The sequence below is a fragment of the Carcharhinus amblyrhynchos genome, chromosome 10 (assembly GCF_965287045.1).
Source record: "Carcharhinus amblyrhynchos chromosome 10, sCarAmb.v2.hapA, whole genome shotgun sequence".
Lineage (NCBI taxonomy): Eukaryota > Metazoa > Chordata > Chondrichthyes > Carcharhiniformes > Carcharhinidae > Carcharhinus > Carcharhinus amblyrhynchos.
In genome coordinates, this window is record NC_137333.1 from 71,561,853 (window position 1) to 71,582,888 (window position 21,036).

The 21,036-nt window shown below is 43.4% G+C and overlaps 1 protein-coding gene across 2 annotated transcripts in view; it reads left to right on the top strand.

Moving 5' to 3' along the window:
- Window positions 1–21,036, top strand: part of LOC145349057 (fibroblast growth factor 9) — a 91,580-nt gene that overhangs the window by 59,558 nt on the left and 10,986 nt on the right. For both annotated transcript variants that reach the window (XM_080197336.1, XM_080197337.1), the window contains one exon: window positions 7,665–7,768. In XM_080197336.1, the coding sequence (XP_080053462.1) occupies window positions 7,665–7,768 (104 nt within the window). The remainder of the gene's footprint in view (window positions 1–7,664; window positions 7,769–21,036) is intronic.

Genomic DNA, 21,036 nt, shown 5'->3' on the forward strand with positions numbered 1-21,036 from the left:
CCCATTCATTCATTGCTCCTGTGTTCAACTCCCTGTCAAGCAAAGCCTTGATTTTAAAATTCTTAACCTTGTTCTCATATTCCTCATGGCATCACCCCTCCCTATCTTTCAAAATCTTCTCCATCATTGCCACCACCCAGGATACCTGTACTAATCTGATCGCTTGATCAGCCCCTGCTTTTAATACTGATTGTGCCTTCATCTGGCTAAGCTCTAAGCTGCATAATTTCCTCCCTCAGTGGCCTGTTTCTCTCAATCTGTCTCTCCTTCTTTAAGACTCTCCTCAAAACCAACCTCTTATTCCAATATTGCCTGATGTACCCCAGTTTCAAAGTTTGCTTTGTGGTATTCCTGCCTTGGGATGTTTCATTACATTAAAAGCACAACTTATTGTTGTTTAAGGTTCAACAATAGCTGCATTTCAACAACAACTTGCATTGGTATAGAACGTTTAACACAGCGAAACGTTCCTCTTGCTCCAGTGGTGTGCCATTACATAAACCTGGCATATTCTGTTTAATGCCAATTAGGCTGAGAATAGAAATTGGGTGCTGGAGATGTCACCACAGTGTAGCACAATTTTTGATGTAAAAAAGCAGAAAAGGCTGTAAATAGTCAGTAGGTCTGGCAGCATCAGACAGAGATGGCAACAAAATTAATTTTTCAGGTGATGGTACAGCCTGTTGGAACTGAGCGCGCTTAGAGATGAAGCGGTTTTTAAACAAGAGAGGAGGAAAGAACGAATGGCAATGATTGGGTTAAAGGCAGGAAAGGTTAACTGATAAAATGGATAAGATTGCAAGACAAAAAGAGACAGTAATAGGAAAAGTAAAGAAATATAAGAGACAGAATTCTACGGGAATTATGGCAGGTTGGACACAGAGCATGCAAAAATCCATTGATCTCCGGCGGGATTTTCCAATCTTGGGCAGGAAAATTTCGCCTGAGATGTGTCTGGAGAAGACATAACCGGGAAGGTAGAGTCACCAACTGGTGTCCAAAATAAGGAGCAAGGATTATGATCTGAAATTGTTGAACACAGTGGTCCAGATTTTGACATGAAAAAGACTCTCTGGAGTGACAAAAATGCCTCAAAATTGGAAATTCCGCCCCTGAGCATAATACCTCTCATTTTTGCTGGGACAGGATTGTTTTGCGCACAATTTGCAGGGGCAGCTGGGCACTGAAATGATCAACCGCCTCCATTGAAGTGGGATGTTGGCCAGATTTTTCGTCCCCAGGTTGGGTTCCCCCAGTCTGAGATTTCCTGCCTTGGTGAAACAAATCTTTAAAAATGACTGCCTTGCAGCTGTGTTTTTCAGTCGGGATGGGAGGGTGTGTGGGCAGGCTGAAACAAGATTCAGGGCACGGGCCAAAGTGCCATGGAACAAATACACAGGCTGGGAGGAGGTGGGCTGGGCACAAGGCCTGCTGCTGTGCCCCAGCACTGTCTTCAAGTAAACAGAAGATAATTATAAACCAAAGCATTCCTCCAGCCCTCACCCTTCGCACCTTCCCATCCACATCCTTACTACACCCCACCCATGCTAAGCTATATGCTTCCCCAATCAACTCCCCTGGCTCTATACCCCCATGCTAACAATATCTCTCTACTCACTCCCCATAATCTCCATACCCTTGATGCTAATTTAGTTCCCCTCTGCCCATGCAACCTATGCTCCTTTGGCCACCCTCTTGGCCCCCATACCCCACACCAACTTAGTGCCAACTCATGCCAACCCATGTGTCCACCCACCAAGCTTTACTCTCAACCCCTCCATGCCAACTCACCTAGTATCCCTGTATAATTCCTGGACATCTTTTGTACTACCTGGGTAACCTTGACATGTTTGACACTTCCCAGATAACTTTGATTTGATACTTTCCAGATAGCTTTAACAAGCTTGACAGCTTTGACATTTCCTCGATATCATTGACAGGTTTAACAGCTGGACTGCTCCTTAAAAGTTCCTTGACAGCTTGATAGCTCTTTAACAATTCCTTGACAGCTGGATATTTCCATGACAGCTGATCAGTTCCTTGACAGCTGTACAGTGCATTGACAGCTGGACAAGCTCTTTACCAGTCCCTTGGTGGCTGGAAAGCTCTTTGACAGCTTGACAGTTTCAATTATTTTATGTATAAAAATGCATAAACATGTTCACTTTTAACAATCTCAAAGGATACCTTACCTCACTTTAGGATGCCATAACTGACCCAAAGGGGTCCTGGCACTTTATCCAAGGGGGCACCATTTCTCTCCAAAAGGATGACTATCCAGACACATCCACAAAGCTCTGACCTCCTCTGAATTATTCTAACCTCAACACTTCTAGATTCCATACTCCTGTTCTTCCAAGATCCCACTTCAGTGGGGGCAGCTGGTGATTTAAATGGCCACCTAACTTTGCAAATTGCGCATGAACTTTGGCCCGATTTCACCCCTAACCCTGTGATGATGGAAATTGCCAGGTTTGTGAGTGAAACTTAGAAATTTTAGCCATTTCCTGGATTTCCATCACAACAGAAAGCCTCTTTGTTGCTACAAAAATCTGGGCCAATGTGTGTGGATCAGACCAGGTAAGAGCAGGTCTGAACTTGGTGGATTTGTTTGGATAGCCTAGGTACCCCTTTGGAGAAGTTAGGTACCCCATTGGATCTCGTATTGGAACACCTTTGTGGGAGGTGAGGTGTCCTTTGGAGTTGGTCATGTGCCCTTTGGAAGTGTTAAAAGTGGACGTAAATGCTTAAAAACACATGAATGCATTACTGTCAAGCTTATTGAAATTGTTAGCAGACTTGTCAAAACCAACTGTCAAAACTGTCAAAGCATTTAAATGTCCAGCCCTTCAAATCTTGGAAAATGACTGCATGACAGTTCACTCTGTCTGTTACAAAAGTTTCAGAGCCTCCATGACTGAATTAGTGCTGCATGACTGTTTCACAACCATACACTATCACAGTATGGTGTCTGCCATTTCAATTTGATTGGCAACTCCAAGTGGTTGCAGACTCTTTGATGTCAGACTATGAATTCCAGTGCTTGATGTTATATGGAATTATGCTTTTGAATGAAATGTTTATTGTTATTAGGCTAAATGCATGCAAATATGGTAAATTGATTTTTATGAATGAAGTCTGCAATAGACACTTATTTTTAAGAACTTTAATTTTATCTTATCTCTGCATGGGACCCAAGGTCTGCTCATAGTGGATACTAGGTGAGTTTGTGAAGTAGGTGTAAGGGAAAAGAGTAGGGGGCTGGGGACATGTTTGGCATTCAGTTGGAATAGGGGCTATATAGGACCATGTGGGGTGGGTATGCGGGCATAGGTTGGCATGGAGGATGTGATGGGCCATGAAAGTTTTGTACAGGGCATGAGCTGGCATGGATGGGGCACAGGGAGTGTGCGAGGGATGTGGGCTGGAGGAAAATGTGGGTGCTCCCCCACCCCCCGACCAAAAATTCAACATTCCGGCAGCCATTTGTAAAGGTTGAGTTCATGGAGCCAGGAATTCTGCCATCTCTGTGCACTTGATCTGGGGGACGAAAGTCTGGGCCAGCACTGAGACTGTAAATCTGTGAAGCGCCTACTCGAAGTAAGAGATACTGTTCGTCAAGCTTACCCAGAGTTTCATTGGGATAGTGTCAGAGGATGGAGGCAGAAACTTCAGATTGGGAGTTTTAGGGAGAGCTAAGATGACAGGTGACTGGATGTTGAAGATTATGCTCACGTACTGAACTGAGGTGTTTTACAAATTGAACAGTCATAATGTATTTGGTCCAAGATAAGCAGCAACAGTGATCAGGTTGCTGAGTTAAAGGAAAGGGAATTTGCTGATTGAAAAGATGCTGCAAATAAATTGCCGTAGCGGCAGTGCCTGCCAAAAAATCCACTAAATTCAAAATTCCTTCATAACCTTATCTTTTATTATCACTTCCATTCACAGAAGAAAGTGATGTGTGCTCTTCCACTGGGATTTGATAGCTATCAATTGATTTTTCACTGGGGAGAGTCTTACTCTCACTTAGCTTTGCATTGGGCAACTCCTTGGGCGGAATATTCCTATTCCGCCTGCCACGGGGATCGTACTGTCAGGGGTTGACATGCAAAAGTCGATTGTCCTTGGGTGAGATTTTCCAGTCTTCGTCGAGTGTGGCTGGAAAATCTCACCCCTTCCCACAGCTAAAGACCTCTCAAACAACAATTTGCATTTATTTAGAAAGTTAAACACAGTGAAACAGCCCAAAGTACTTTAAGGGAGTGTATTTAGGCAGTGTGTCTTCCAATTCTCTAAACTTCTCACCACTGACAGGACCACATGTAATCAATTCCATATTTCTGTCAACACTGCTGCCTTTCTGACCATGTCCAAATCCTCCACGACTTTTTCTCTGCCAAAAAAATTACTCTCATATCCAGCTCTCTGCTTAATCACCCAAATTTATTCCCAAAAGTCATTTCCCTACCTCAACACTAATGCTGATCTTGATCAGCACAGTCATTCATTTGCCTATCTGCTTATGATTATTTAATCCCTTGTAGTCCTTCATTGTGGCCCATCTCTATCATTCACCCTGTTTTAGTTTAGTTGACAATTTTACACCCTTAAATCTAATTACTGTGTTGCCAACTTTAGCAAATCTGGCCTGGTTATTTATTTCTAAATCTGACTGGGATAATACAACTTTTCCCTTTCCGACTCTCAATAATCCTTATACTTCAAGATTGTCCTAGCACTAAGGAAAATCTTAGAGGTCTTCTTTTATTGACAAATCAAGTACTTTGACACTTCCCTATAACCCATGCATTCTCACATTCAAATTCAAATATTCGTGACTCATGGATCTTTTCATCTTCAAAATCAGTATCGTCTCCTCAGTCGTGTCTTCATCAGCCCTCCTCCAACAATCATTTGCCCTTGACCTTCCATATGCCAATCCTGATCTCCTGATTATGTTGTATACCATTCCCTCACCCCTCACACACCATGCCCCACCAAGTTGATCTGCTCCATGACACTCATCTCTGCAACCTTAATTTCCCTCCCAACCCAGAACACATCGCACAATTTCACAATTTCTGCCCAGGTAGGATAGCATAATGATTATGTAACTGGACTAATCCTGAGGCCTTGGTCAATAATGCAGAGAAGATCCTGTTTGCAATGCTTGGAACTGCTTGTAGTACTTGTACTGTGGCCTGATAATGGGTTAAAACTTTCTGTGGACTTGGGGAAACCTGACCTGCACCGTTCTAAACTGCACACCCACCCCACGTATGACTTCACATGCTAATGTTGTCTTTTCAATCTGGGATCAGGTTACAAAGCAGTTTGAGAACCATGCTGGAGTACATGAGGGGTGTGGGTGCAGAAGCTTGCCAACTGAAAGGCTTGCCTTGGTTCTTCCAATACCATATTCCAGCTCTCAACAGTGTCAAAATGCCCCCTAAACCTTGTCCCTCACCCCCTGCCCACACTCCATATTATCTCTTAAATTACCTATGCCACCCAATGCCACTTCTATGTCCTCCATATATCCTCCATGAGCCATTCACCCAGTACCTTTAAAGGGCGAGTTAACAAGTACATGAATGAGATGGGAATAGAGAGATATGGTCCCTGGAAGCGTAGGGGGTTTTAGTTAAGTCAGGCAGCATGGTCGGTGCAGGCTTGAAGGGCTGAAGGGCCTGTTCTTGTGCTGTAATTTTCTTTGTTTATTCTTTGTTCTTTACTTACCATGTAAAGACCTTAGATTCCATACAAAATCAGTAGAAATATTTTACATTCCTTGGGAAAAAAAATAGAAATCTCACCAACCAATAAAGCCTCCATATTATTGATTCTAAAAAAATACAGTCTGTCATGTGAAAAAAAATCTTGTAATACTTGTAATCCTTTTAGCTTGTCTCAACAGCTAGAAATCACATGAAATAATTATTTTAACTTTTTGAAACTGTCATACATTCTCAGATGTGTGGAATACCTACTATTGTGAAACCCATTAGCATTTGAAAGTTAGCCAAGCATTGATAATGGCCACAGCTGTCCAAACTACTTTCTGGGAAGTTAAGAACAATTTCAAATCAGGGTGCTGCCAATCAATTAAGGGAACAAGTGGTTAGATTTTTATAAAAAAGCACGGTAGAAAGGATGACAGCACAGCTTAGTAGGGAATTTGTTATATTTTTCAATGCATTAGATTCTTCCATCATTGTAATGAACAAATGTATAAGGCTGGTCAATGTAATGGTCAGTTTACTTTTAAAGGATAGATCCCTTTGACGAATTGTTGTATTAGAAACACATCTGCATTACAATACAGCATCTCATATGACATTTGAAGTTTTGAAAACGCGCTACGCTTATCTTTCAGAATGTTCCTGACTCCTCAGCATGTTTTCTGTTATCTTCACAAACTCCCCATCAGGGTGTGCTTTCAATGGACTTCCAAAATCCCACACCATCAGATGAAAATGTTGTGCAAGATGAAATCTGATTTTTGCCCCCCTGTTTAAAATGGGGAAACCCCACCTCAGTAGGGGCAGGTGTGTTTTGGACACATTCCTAACCTGCAAAAGAAGTGATGCGGGATCAGGGATTCAGATGAAAATCAGATTTTCCCCTCAAAAAATAAACTATGCACTAAAAGTGCTTCTGTATCCAGATGAAAATTCCTCCTGATACCTTATACAAACTTAATATCCTTACTTTTGTGTGCAATGCCCTACATATACAGATTCTAATTTTCCTTTTAAATGTTCTTTTCTAGCTCCACTACCATATTTAAAGCCATACATGCCAACACTCCTAGGTTTTTGTTCTCCACTCGATTAAACTTCTTGGTGCTGATGACACTTTCTTTCTCCTCTAATACACTTTCAAGATATAAATAAAAACCACAAACAAGTTCTGGTTTAGGCATTATTCGCTGCTAAGCTGATGAACATCAATTTACCCCTACTTTTGTCTACAAAGTTACATTTCCTTTGACACCATGTTCTTCAATGTTTGTAACAATCCTCTTACAAGGCACCACATTAAATGACTGCTGAAAATTCATATATGCAACATTTATCCTATTTCCTTCATACATCATGTGATTGCATTAAGTTTCTTCTTATGCGAAAGGATTTTAAATATATTAGTTAATAGACATTTCTTGGAGGCTCTCTCCTTTTATATAGGCAACTTTTCTTCCCCTGTGCTTTACTTTTTAAAGACTCTTACTCCTGTTAGAATCCTGTCCCAACTAAGTACAAATAATTGATAAAGTAATAGAATCTTTGGTTCTTGGGATGGGCATATCTCGGTTAGCACTTTGTCTGCACTTCCAGTGCAGTACTTGCCCTTTTAAAACATTTCTGAGGCATATCTTTATGAAGTATATCACAAAATATTCCATGCAGAAATCATGAAGGATCTGATGATGTTTTGGGGTTTTCAAACAATATTTTGATCCTCTACATATTGTTGTCCTATACGGCATCCCAATGGGTTTCTGGGAAGAAATTTACTAATCATTCTGAGCCATTCTTATAATTCTGTATTTTTACACGAGAATTTAATTTTCACATATGTACATGTTTTATATATATACATATATATAGTTACATATATACATACAATAAGGTTTGTTTTATTGTTATCATCATCATCAGGTATACTGGAGTTCATTAGTATAGCAGTGGGCCTGGTCAGCATTCGTGGTGTAGACAGCGGACTCTACCTCGGAATGAATGAGAAGGGGGAGCTGTATGGGTCGGTAAGTCGGAATTTGTGGTTTCAATGTCTTTAAATGCATTTCACTATGGCCACAGGTTAGGGCCACTTTACACAAATAGTACTGAATTTATTTCATTCTGCCTATATTTTGGTGAGCTGATTATTTCAAATAAATTAGTCTCTGTTTAATTACAACTGATCAGCATGGACGTGCAAAGTGAACTAAAGATAAAGCTTTTTTTTAAGCAAAGCCACAGTAATACAAACAGTTTCAAGGCTATGCTGTCACATTAACAACACTGTATCCTTACTGTGAGCCTATCTACGCTGTATTTCCAAATGATCCAGATTATGCAGTAGTTTATAATATATGCCAACCTTTGTGGACCAACATTGTTCTCATTATGTTGACTTACAGACTGTGACTTTAAATCAAAAGTACATTACTTTCTCATTGCCATTATTTGCTTCCCTTTGTCAACGCAGAATTATGTTACACTTGCTTCTGTTGTTACATCGTGTTTTCACAACTTCCAAATAGCTCAGCATTTCTTACAATTTGCACAAACTTCCATAAAAGTGTGACTTTTAGAATGCAATAAGAAAATATCATTTAACCATCTGAGTTTATCCCTTCTCAGCAAATAATTTGAGCTTTCCAGGATTCTTCCAAATCTACTTACTGCACAGATGGAGACAAATAAAACAAAACCACAGGTGAAAGTTTCAAGATGATGACAAAATGAAGTTACTTTGTGACCCCAAAGGCAATCATGCATTATTCCACCTTCACTGATTGTTTACAATATTCCCAATTCAACCTTATCAAAAAATCAGACACTATTAAATAAACGTGAGTTTGCCACATAAAACAAGGTGCATTCCAGGATCTGTTTAATACTTGTAGTGAATGGTCAATTCTGCCAATTATTATTTGTGTGATATGTGTAACTGACATGTTTCTAATTTCACTGTACATCTGTTCACACCAATTCTGGCATTCCTTAACCTCAGTAATCTACTTTAGAGTCATTTAGGTTTACAGCATGGAAACAGGCCCTTTGGCCCAACTTGTCCATGCCACCCTTTTTTTAAAACCCCTAAGCTAATCCCAATTGCCTGCATTTGGCCCATATCTCTCTATACCCATCGTACCCATGTAACAATCTAAATTTTTTTTAAAAGATAAAATTGTACCCGCCTCTACTAGTACCTTTGGCAGCTTGTTCCAGTCACTCACCGCCCTCTGTGTGAAAAAATTGTCCCTCTGGACACTTTTGTATCTCTCCCCCTCACCTTAAACCTATGCCCTCAAGTTTTAGACTCCCGTACCTTTGAGAAAAGATATTGACTATCTAGCTGATCTATGCCCCTCATTATTTTAAAGACCTCTACAAGATCACCCCTCAGCCTCCTATGCTCCAGAGAAAAAAATCCCAATCTATCCAGCCTCTCCTTATAACTCAATCCATCAAGTCCTGGTAGCATCCTAGTAAATCTTTTCTGAATTCTTTCTAGTTGAATGATATCCTTTCGATAATAGAGTGACCAGAATTGCACACAGTATTCCAAGTGTGGCCTTACCAATGTCTCGTACAACTTCAACAAGACATTCAACTCCTGTATTCAATGATCTGACTGATGAAACCAAACATGCTGAATGCCCCCTTCACCACTGTGTCCACCTGCGACTCCATTTTCAAGGAGCTATGAACACATACCCCTAGATCTCTTTCTTCTGTAACTCTGCCCAACACCCTACCATTAACTGAGTAAGTCCTCATCCCTGTTTGTCTAAATCCCTTTTGAATCTTGTAAAATAATTCCTAACATTAATTGTCACTGGCTGCCAAATAGAGTCTGGTTCATTTATCATTACCTTTTGCTTTTTATGCCAAGCTAATTTTCAATCCAACTAACTAACTTCCCATTCATTCAGTGCACCTTTTATCATCTTTACAAACCGGAGAGACGAAGTTTTATCTTCTGAAAATCTGAATAATTATGGCTCGGAATTTTTGCCTGCCTCCTCCCCCCTTGGCAGGTTTTCCAATAACAGATACGACGAATCATTGGCCGCTAGCGGGATCTTCCGGTCCTGCCAAAGTCTAGTGCTCCTGCATGGCTCGTGTGCCCCGCTGCTGGAAAACCCATGCAGGGAGGTCAACTTCAGTGGAACCAGAAGATCCTGCTGATGGGAAGAGTAGGAAAACACCTTTGGAATAGCCCTTGTCTATTAATTTAGTTAACTGCTCAAAGAATTCCAGTGGATTTATGAGGCATGACATATTGCTTCTAAAACCACACTGACTGCTTATTATGGCCCTTCTCTTTTTAGAGCTTAATGATAACTGCATCATAATTACAAATCTTTCCTCTATGCACTTCACTGCACGCCTCACAAATTTGGACAATAAATAAAGATCCATGGAAGAACATAGGAAACAGGAGAAGGAATAGGCCATTTGGCCTCTTGAGCCTCCTCTGCCATCCAACTAGATCATGGCTGATCTTTTACCGCAGTACAGCACAGAAAGAGGCCCTTCGACCCTCAAAGCCTGTGCCGATCATGATGCCCAAATTAAAAAAAATCTTCTGCCCTCATTCGGTCCGTATCCCTCTATTTCCTTCGTATTCATATACCCTTCCAGATGCCTCTTAAATGTTGCTAATGTGAATGCTTCCACTGCGTCCTCTGGCAGTGCGTTCCAGGTACCCAGCACTCTCTGCGTGACAAACTTTCTGTGCACATCTCCCTTAAACTTTCCACCCCTCACCTTGAATGCTATGACCACTTCCATCCTTGGAAAAAGCCTCTGACTACCCACCCTGTCTCTGCCTCTCATAATTTTGTAGACCTCTATCAGCCTCCGTCTTTCCAGTGAAAACAATCCTAGTTTATTCAACCTCTTCTCAAAGCCAACACTCTTGAGACCAGGCAACATCCTGGTGAACCTTCTTTGCACTCTCTCCAAAACCTCCACGTCCTTCTGATAATGTAGTAACCAGAACTGCATGCAATATTTCAAGCTCAGTTTTATATAGCTGCAACATGATTTCCCAACTCCTGTACTCAGTGCCCCAGCTGATGAAGGAAAGCATGCCATATGCCTTCTTAATCACCTTACCCACCTGTATTGCCACTTTTAGGGATCTATGGACCTGCACGCCCAGATCCCTCTGTATGTTAACGTTCCTAAGGGTTCTACCATTTATATCAAAATGCATCACCTCGCATTTGTCCAGATTAAACTCGATTTGCCAATTCTGTGCTCAAACCTCCAATCTATCTGTATCTTTTTGAATCCTCTGACAACCCTCGGCACTATCAGCAACTCTGTCAATCTTTGTGTTATCTGCAAACTTACTAATCAGACCACCCACATTTTCCTCCAGATCATTTATATATGCTGCAAACAACAGAGGTCCCAGCACTGATCCCTGCGGAACACCACTAGCTACAGATAGAACATAGAACATAGAACATTACAGCGCAGAACAGGCCCTTCAGCCCTCGATGTTGCGCCGACCAATTAAGAAAAAAGCAATGACTCTCTAACCTAAACCAACCTCTTTCCATCCATAAATCTATCCACGGAACTCTTAAACGCCCCCAAACTTGGCGCATCTACAACTGCAGCAGGCAGAGCATTCCATTCCCTGTGAAGCCTTCCATTGTTTGCTGGAGCAGACGAGTGAAGGAGCAGAGAGAGAGCTAAGATTTTACCTGTTAAAAACCTGTTTAAAATAAGTTTAAAGCACTTTGTTCTTTGTAGAACTGTTCAAAGCATTTATTTATTGTATTTACTGCTTTAAGAATTCTGAGGGAGTGGTTAGAGGGAGTTGTGGGCCAGACAGCTTTAAATCAGCGCCAGGTTTAAAAGGAGGCCTGGTGTAGACAGCGGGCAGCGTCTGAGCGGGCAGCGGAGTGAGTGGGAAGCAGAGTGAGCTATTAGGGCTTAATATCAAAAAGGGCTGGAGGGAAAAAAGGCCAGGTGAGTTCGTTTGAAAAAACAAGGGAAAAAAAATTTTTTTTTTTCAAAACTACTACAGTGATGTGGGAACTGGTGGACCCCAGGGTCCATCCCAGTGACCATGTCTGCAGTAAGTGCAGGTTGCTGGAGGAGCTCCAGCTCAAGGTAGATGAGCTGGCCTCTGAGCTACAGACACTGAGGCTCATCAGGGGGAAAGAGGGTGCCATTGTCAATGGGGTGCAAGTGACATCCACCCCCCCAGACTCGCTAACTCTAAGGGTCAGGGACAAGAGAGGGCTGCTGGGAGGAGGAAGGGGGGTGAGGAGAGGAGGCCTCAGCCTCTCAAGCTGCATAACAGGTTTGAGGTTCTTGCTTCCAGTCTGGACGAGAACGAGGGAGGTGAGGTCGGTGAGCAAACTGCACACGGTACAGTGATGCAGCAGGACATAGGCAAAGAGAGGGGGAAAAGGAACGTAGTAGTGATTGGGGATAGTGGGGTGAAGGGTATTGACACTGTCCTTTGTCACAATGACAAAGTGCACAGAAGGGTGTGTTGTCTGCCTGGTGCTCGGGTACAGGATGTCGCAGCTGGGCTGCAGAGGAACCTGGAGTGGGAGGGTGAGAATCCAGTCATTGTGGTACATGTGGGTGCCGGCGACGTAAGCAAAATGCGAACTGAGGATCTGGGGAGGGAGTATGAAAAGCTGGGAATGGAATTAAAAAGTAGAACTGACAAGGTGGTTATCTCTGGGCTACTGCCTGAACCGAATGCAGACGGGCGTAGGGTTGACAGGATTAAGGAAGTGAATGGGTGGCTCAGGGATTGGTGTGGGAGGAATGGGTTTGAATTTATGGGGCATTGGCACCAGTATTGGGGTAGGTGGGACCTGTTCGGGCGGGATGGGGTTGGTCTGAACCGTGCTGGGACCAGAGTGCTGGCGAATCGAGTAAAGAGGACTGTAGACAGGTCTTTAAACTAATTGGGGGGGGAGGGTGCGAGGTAGGTGACGTTACGAGGTCTAAAGTTAAGGATAGGGTACAGGTAAGGGAAGAGGCCGAGGATGTCCCAATAATAGAGGGAGTAGGGGGCGTGAGTATGGTTGGTGGCATTACGGCAAATAGGGTCCAGGTGAAGGCTGGGATGAAAGCGCTTTATCTGAATGCACGAAGCATTCGGAATAAAGTGGATGAGCTGGTGGCGCAGATCGACACAAATGGATACGATCTGGTGGCCATTACAAAGACGTGGCTGCAAGGTGACAGGGACTGGGAGCTGAATGTACAGGGCTATCAAGTGTTTAGGAAGGATAGGCAGGAGGGAAAAGGGGGTGGCATAGCTCTGCTGATTAAGGATAGCATCAAGGTGGTAGCAAGGGATGATACTGGAGCCAAGGAGCAGAACGTGGAATCGTTGTGGGTGGAGATTAGGAACAGCAAAGGGAGGAAGACGCTGGTCGGTGTCGTCTATAGGCCCCCGAATAATGATCTGGAGGTGGGGCGGGCTGTTAATGCGCAAATAAGTGCGGCGTGCAGGAATGGGACGGCTGTAGTTATGGGGAATTTCAATCTGCATATTGATTGGTTGACCCACGTTGGACACGGTGGGCTCGAGGAGGAGTTCTTGGAATGCTGCCGGGATAGTTTCCTGGAACAGTGTGTGTTGGAGCCGACGAGGGAGCGAGCTATCTTGGATCTGGTGCTATGTAATGAGGCAGGTAGAATTAGGGACCTTGCGGTGAAGGATCCTCTTGGGGAGAGTGATCATTGTATGGTGGAGTTTCTGGTGCAGATGGAGGAGGAGAAAGTGGGTTCCCGGACACGCGTCCTTTGTTTGAATAGAGGGGAGTACGGTAGGATGAGAGAAGAATTGGCAAATGTGGACTGGGGGAGCGCGTTGGAGGGAGGGTCTGCTGAGGAGCAGTGGAGGATCTTTAAGGAGATCTTTCTTGGTGCTCAGCGGAAATTTATTCCGATGGTCAAAAAGGACTGTAGGAGGAGAGGTAATAAGCCGTGGATAACGAAGGAGGTGAAGGAAAGTGTTAAATTAAAAGCGGAGGAATTTAGAGTAGCTAAGAGTAGTGGGCGAGAAGAGGATTGGGAGAGGTTTAAATGTCAACAAAGATTGACAAAGAAGTTGATAAAGAAGGGTAGGAGAAACTATGAAGCTGGGCTAGCGCTTAATATGAAAAAGGATAGCAGGAGTTTTTATAAATATATAAAAAGGAAGAGGCTGGCTAGGGTGAACGTTGGTCCTTTAGAGAATGAGAAAGGGGACCTAATGGTAGGGGATGGGGATATGGCTAAGGTATTGAATAACTTTTTTGTGTCTGTCTTCACGGAGGAGGACGTGAATAATTTGCCGGGTGTTAGCGATGGAAAGGTGGTAGGACTGGAGGGTCTTAATGACATTACTGTTACTAGAGAGGCGGTGCTCGACAGACTGGAGGGGCTGATTGTGGACAAGTCCCCAGGACCGGATGGATTGCATCCGAGGGTGCTGAAAGAAATGGCGGAGGTGACAGTGGATGCCTTGGTGGTTATTTTCCAGACGTTGCTGGATTCCGGGGAAGTGCCGGAAGGTTGGAAAACGGCTAATGTTACGCCGTTGTTTAAGAAGGGTGCCAGGCAAAAGGCGGGGAATTATAGGTCGGTTAATTTAACGTCTGTGGTAGGTAAAATGTTAGAATCCGTCATTAAGGAGGAAATTGCGAGGCATCTTGAAGGGAATTGCTTGATAGAGCAGACGCAGCACGGTTTCATTAAAGGGAAGTCGTGTCTGACAAATTTACTGGAGTTCTATGAGGATGTGTCTAGGGCGGTGGATAGAGGAGAGCCGGTGGATGTGATCTTTCTGGATTTTCAGAAGGCGTTTGACAAAGTACCTCACAAGAGGTTATTGCAGAAGGTCGAGGGACATGGAGTTGGGGGTAGGGTGTTAGCGTGGCTAGAGGATTGGTTGTCAAATAGGAGGCAGAGAGTGGGGGTCAACGGGTGCTATTCGGATTGGCGGATGGTGACTAGTGGAGTGCCCCAGGGGTCGGTGCTGGGGCCTCAGCTATTTACCATTTATATAGATGATCTGGAGGAGGGAACCGAGTGTAGGGTGTCGAAATTTGCTGATGACACCAAGATTGGGGGAACGGCAAATTGTGCGGAGGGTGTGGAGAGTCTGCAGAAGGATCTAGATAGGCTGGGCGAATGGGCCAGGAAATGGCAAATGGAATTTAATGTTGGCAAGTGTGAGGTGGTCCACTTTGGTAGGAATAATGGTAGGAAGGACTATTACTTACGTGGCGAAAAACTGCAGCAGGCGACAGTGCAGAGGGACCTCGGGGTCCTTGTGCATGAGTCGCAAAAACCCAGCTTGCAGGTGCAGCAGGTGGTCAGGAAGGCGAATGGGATGCTGGCCTTCATAGCGAGGGGGATTGAATATAAAAGTAGGGAGGTCTTGCTGCAGCTGTATAGGGCATTGGTGAGGCCGCAGCTGGAGTACTGTGTGCAGTTTTGGGTGCCGCACCTGCGCAAAGATATTTTGGCCTTGGAGGGAGTGCAGAGGAGGTTTACTAGGCTGATACCGGAGTTGAGGGGGTTGAGCTATGAGGAGAGGCTGAATAAACTAGGCTTGTACTCGTTAGAGTTTAGAAGAATGAGGGGAGATCTCATTGAGACGTATAAGATGATGAATGGGATGGATAGGATAGAGGTGGAGAGACTCTTCCCGCTCAAAAAAGACAGTAGGACTAGGGGGCACAGCCTCAAGATAAAGGGGGGGCGGTTTAGAATGGAGTTGAGGAGGAACTTCTTCACTCAAAGGGTGGTGAATCTCTGGAATTCTCTGCCCGTTGAAGTGGTGGAGGCTGCCTCGCTAAATATTTTTAAGACGCGGGTTGATGGGTTTTTGATAAGAGAGGGGATTAAGGGTTATGGGGAGAGGGTGGGAAAGTGGAACTGAGCCACGACAGATCAGCCATGATCTTATTGAATGGCGGGGCAGGCTCGAAGGGCTAGATGGCCTACTCCTGCTCCTATTTCTTATGTTCTTATGTTCTTATTCCCTCACCACCCTCTGGGTAAAGAACCTACATCTGACATCCGTCCTATAATTACCACCCCTTAATTTAAAGCTATGTCTCCTCGTGCTAGCTTTCTCCATCCGAGGAAAAAGGCTATCACTGTCCACCCTATCTAAACCTCTAATCATCTTGTACGTTTGAATAAGGTCTCCTCTTAGCCGCCTTCTTTCTCACGAAAACAACCTCAAATCCCTCAGTCTCTCCTCATAGGACCTTCCCTCCATACCAGGCAACATCCTGATAAACCTCCTCTGCACCCTCTCCAATGCCTCCACATCCTTCCTATAATGTGAGGACCAGAACTGTACACAATACTCCAAGTGCGGCCGCACCAGAGTTTTGTACAGTTGCAACATGACGTTGCGGCTCCGAAATTCAATCCCCCTACCAATAAACGCCAAGACACCGTATGCCTTCCTAACAACCTTATCGACTTGATTTCCAACTTTCAGGGATCTATGCACATATACACCCAGATCCCTCTATTCGTCAACACTATTCAGAGTCCTACCGTTAGCCCTGTACTCTACACATTTGTTATTCCTGCCAAAGTGAATTACCTCACACTTTTCCGCATTAAACTCCATCTGCCACCTCTCGGCCCAGCTCTGCAACTTGTCCAAGTCTCTCTGTAAACTATGACACCCCTCTTCACTATCTACCACTCCTCCGACTTTGGTGCCATCAGCAAATTTACTAATCCATCCTTCTACACAATGAGCCGATACCCGGAGGTAAGATCTTGTAAAGTTAAAAAAAAACTACAACTACCGGTAAGCATCCTTATGACGACTACCGGTTTCTAGCTAATTTAAAAAAAAGGTACAGAAAAATCACTGCTGCTCGCAACTTTAACTAAAAAGAAAAAGTTAAAAATTACCTTAATCTCAAACTCCACACTCGCCCAAATCGCTGCCTCTCCGTGCTGCTCCACAGGAACAATGAGGCCGATACCCGGAGGTAAGTACTTATAAAGTTGAAAAAAAAACTACAACTACCGGTAAGCCTCCTTATGACGACTACCGGTTTCTAGCTAATTTAAAAAAAAGGTACAGAAAAACCACCGCTGCTCGCAACTTTAACTAAAAAGAAAAAGTTAAAAATTACCTTAATCTTGAACTCCACACTCGCCCAAATCGCTGCCTCTCCGTGCTGCTCCACAGGAACAATTCCATTCTGAAAAACACTTTTCAACTGCGACTCTCTGTCTTCCATTACCAAGCCAGTTCTGCATCCATCTAGCCAGCCCACCCCAAATCCCATGTGATCTTAGTTTTTGTACCAATCTGCCATCTGTGACCTTGTCAAACGCCTCATAAACTACATCCATGGCCCCTCCCTCATCAATTTTCTTCGTCACCCTTCAAGAAACTCAATCAAGTTGGTGAGTCATGACCTTCCTGTACAAACCCGTGCTGCCTGTCACTAACTAGTCTATTTTCCTCCAAATGTGCATACAGCCTATCTATCTTCTCCAAAAGTTTCCCCATCACTGATGTCAGACCCAGTGGCCTATAATTTGCTGGATTATTTCCTACTTCCTTAAACAAGAGAACAACATTGGCCATTCTCCAGTCCAGTAGAACCTCGCCTGTGGTCAAAGAGGATGTGAAGATAACTGTTAAAGCCCCAGCAATTTCTCCTGTTGCCCACCTGGGGACTTGTCTATGTTAATTCAATTTAGGATACTCAACAGCTCTTCCTTTGATATATTGATGTTCTCAAGAGCATTCACACACACGTCCCTGACCTCAACATCTGTCATGTCCTTCACCTTGGTGAATACAAATACAAAGTACTCATTAAGGATTTCACCCACTTCCTGTGGTTCTATGCAAACTTCCCTCCATTGTTCTTGAGTGGGCCTACTCTTTCCCTTGCTATTCTCTTGCTCCTAATATATGCACAAAAAGCCTTTGGATTCTCCTTGACCCTGTTTGCTAAAGACTTTCATGGCCTCTTTTAGCCCTCTTAATTCAACGTTTAATTTCCTTCCTACTTTCACTGTACTCCTCAAAGGCTTCGTCAGCTTCTAGATACCTAGACCTATTAAATCTTCCTTTTTCCTTTTGACTAAGCTTACAATTTCCCTTGTCATCCATGGCTCCCAAATCCTTCCATTTCTACTGTTCATTTTTGTGGGGACAGCCTGTCCTGCACCTCAATCAACTGGCTTTCAAAAGCCTCCCAGATGTCAGATCTGGATTTACCCTCAAATAGCCACTCCAAATCCACATTCCCTAGTTCCTGTCTAATTTGAATGTAATTGGCGCTCACTCAATTAAGCACCCTTACCCGAGGGCCATTTTTGTCCTTATCCATGACTACCCTTGTGGGCGGCACAGTGCCTCAAGCACAAGGACATGGGTTCGACTTCCAGCATGGGTCACTGTCTAGGTGAAGTTTGCATATTCTCCCTGAGTCTGCGTGAGTTTCCTCAGGCTGCTCCAGTTTCCTCCCACGGTCCAAAGATGTGCAGGTTAGGTGGATTGGCCATGTTGAAATCCCCCTTTATGTCAGGGGTCTAATTAGAGTAAATGAATGGGGTTATGGGGACAGGGCCTGGGTGGGACTGTGGTCAGTGCATACTCGATAGACCGAATGGCCTCCTTCTGCACTGCAAGATTCTATGATATCCAAAATCTTATAGCATTATGGTCACTAAGCCCAAAATGCTCCCCCAAGGTATTTCAGTGGATGTGGGCTTTGCTGATTAGACCTAGCAGTTTTATTACCCACCCCTAATTGGCCTTGAGAGGTTGGTGGTGAGCAGCCTTCTTGGAGTGCTGCAGTCCATATAGTGTAGCTACACCCACAGTGACTTTTGTGAGGCTAACACATGTGCAGGATGCTGTCCTTCTCCATTTTGGTTACTTTTTTGGCTCTACATTCATTTGCAATCAGTTTTTGTTTGCCTATTTTGGTGTACTTCAGGATATTTTACAAACTTCTCCTTGTTTCTTTGGGAAAAAGATGCTTTAATAATCTTTTTACTATTTTAGGATCCTAGGTTGGTTGTTTTGTATGTGCAGATAATTTCTGGTTTGTGGCATTAGCTTTCTCAGTATCAGTGGGTACAAACAATATTTTGCCTGCAACTCTATTTTTTCCCTTTATACAGCCATCCCACCTGCTCATTCTCTTCATTCACCTATATCTGAAAGGGAGGGAGAGAAAGAGAGAAATAGATATATATAGAGATTTTTGTCTAATATTTTAATTATGGTAAGAACAATTCAAACACGTTAAACTAGATAGTGTCTGCCTACACTTGCAGGCATGACAATGTTACGTGACCTAGAATTCCTAAAGTGTTCTTGGCTTTCTCCCACATAACAATTCCTTTCCTGCCCACATATCTCATCTGAGTACAGCTCTCCCAGGCTCAAACCACTTTCAAGTCCTCTCGGACTCCCCAAGTGTTTTCAGAACAACTTGGCTATTTCAAGATTTTTGAATCTTGAGACTTCCCAGACTCACTGCCAAATGTCCAATGCTCCCACATTCTATCCTCCTCCTCCTTCTCTAACTGGTCTCAGCTCCATGTATCTCTTCTGTTTGAAATGCTCCCAGGATCTAGTTCTCAAAAAATCCCATGTCTTCCAGACCAGACCAGATGAGTAGTCATACCGGTTCCATTGCAGGCACCACCTACCAACTGTCTCCTGTATGACAACCCTAAGCCTACAATTGTTTTGTTTTAGCTGCACCACTTATCCTGTCTCAGCCTGAACCCTTAGCCCACCTCTATTTTTTCTGCCACCCACGTGGGCTATAGTAGATTCTTGACCTCATTCTTTCTTATGGGATCTGATTATCTATCATTACATGGAACTTGCCAATTGTGTGTACCCAGGTATTTGAAAAAGGTAACCAGTATAGAAGGACCACACAGACATTGCATTCAGCGTGAAGGAATGTGGAATATTAATTGAAGTTAACATAGTCAAAGAGGAGGGAGGTAGTAAGGGGTTTAACACCTTTGAAAATGGGTAAATGCCTAGGCCAAAATTATAAATATCCTGGGCTGTTAAGGAAAGTAATAGGATACATTGGATTTTCTAATCATCTCTGGCTACAGGTTTAGTGCCTGAGGATTGAATGATAGATTATGTTGTGCTATTGTTTAAGAAGGGATAAACCGAGTAATTACAGGCCAGTCAGCCTAATCTTGGCAATGGGAACATTACTGGAAAAATTCCTGAGGGTTAAGATATATCCTTATTTAGAAAGTCACAGATTAATCAAGGATAGCCAGCATACATTTGTGAAGGGAAGGGTCAGACTAGTTAGCCATTGTTTTTTTGAGTAGGTAACAAGGAGGGTTGATGAGGGCAGTGCATTTGATATAGTCTATATGAATTTTAGTAAGCTTTAATAAGCATTGGTCATGAAACTAAAAGCCCATGAATGATTGGAAGGCTGTTTGCTGTGGGATTCCACAGGGCTCAGAATGAGGACTTTTGATTTTGTAGTATATATCAATGTTTTGGATTTGACTGTGAGGGAAATAATTAAGAAGTTTGCAAATGATACAAAATTGGGCTGTGTGGTTGATAATGAACAGGAAATCTGAAGATTGCAAAAATACGTCAATGGACTATTCAGGTATATGAAACAGTGACAATGCAATTAATTCTAGATAAGTGTGAGGTAATGCATTTTGGGAAGATTAACTAGGCAAGGAAATACACAAGGTGTGGTAGGGTACTGAGATGTATAAAAGTAACTCCGAACATAGGACTTAGAAGCATGATTAGGCCATTTAGCTCTTCAAGTCTGCCTCGCCAATCAATAAAATCATTGCTGGTCTTGTTCTGATCTCAACTTCACTTTCCTTGCTGCTCCCCATAACCCTTGATTCTCTTGTCTATCAAAATATTGTCTAACTCTGCCTTGAGCCAGCCTCCACTGCTTTCTGGGGAAGAGAATTGTACATATTAATGGCCCTCAGAGAAAAAAAAGTCTCCTCTTATTCTTAAACTGTGTCTGCCGCACAAGTGGATCTTCGTCCTGGCACCTACCCTAATAAATCCTCTCAGGACCTCCAACCTGCTCAACCTTTCTTCATGAGATAAGCCCTTCACCCCAGAAATGAGTTGAGTGAGCCATCTCTGAACTGCTTCTAACACAATTATATATTCTTGTTCAAATTAGAATACCCAAACTGCGCAGTATTCCAGATGCGAGGCGGAATTTTCTGGCCTTACTTGCCCCGAAATTGGAAAATCCTGCCCTAGGTCAATGGTCCTTCCCATGGT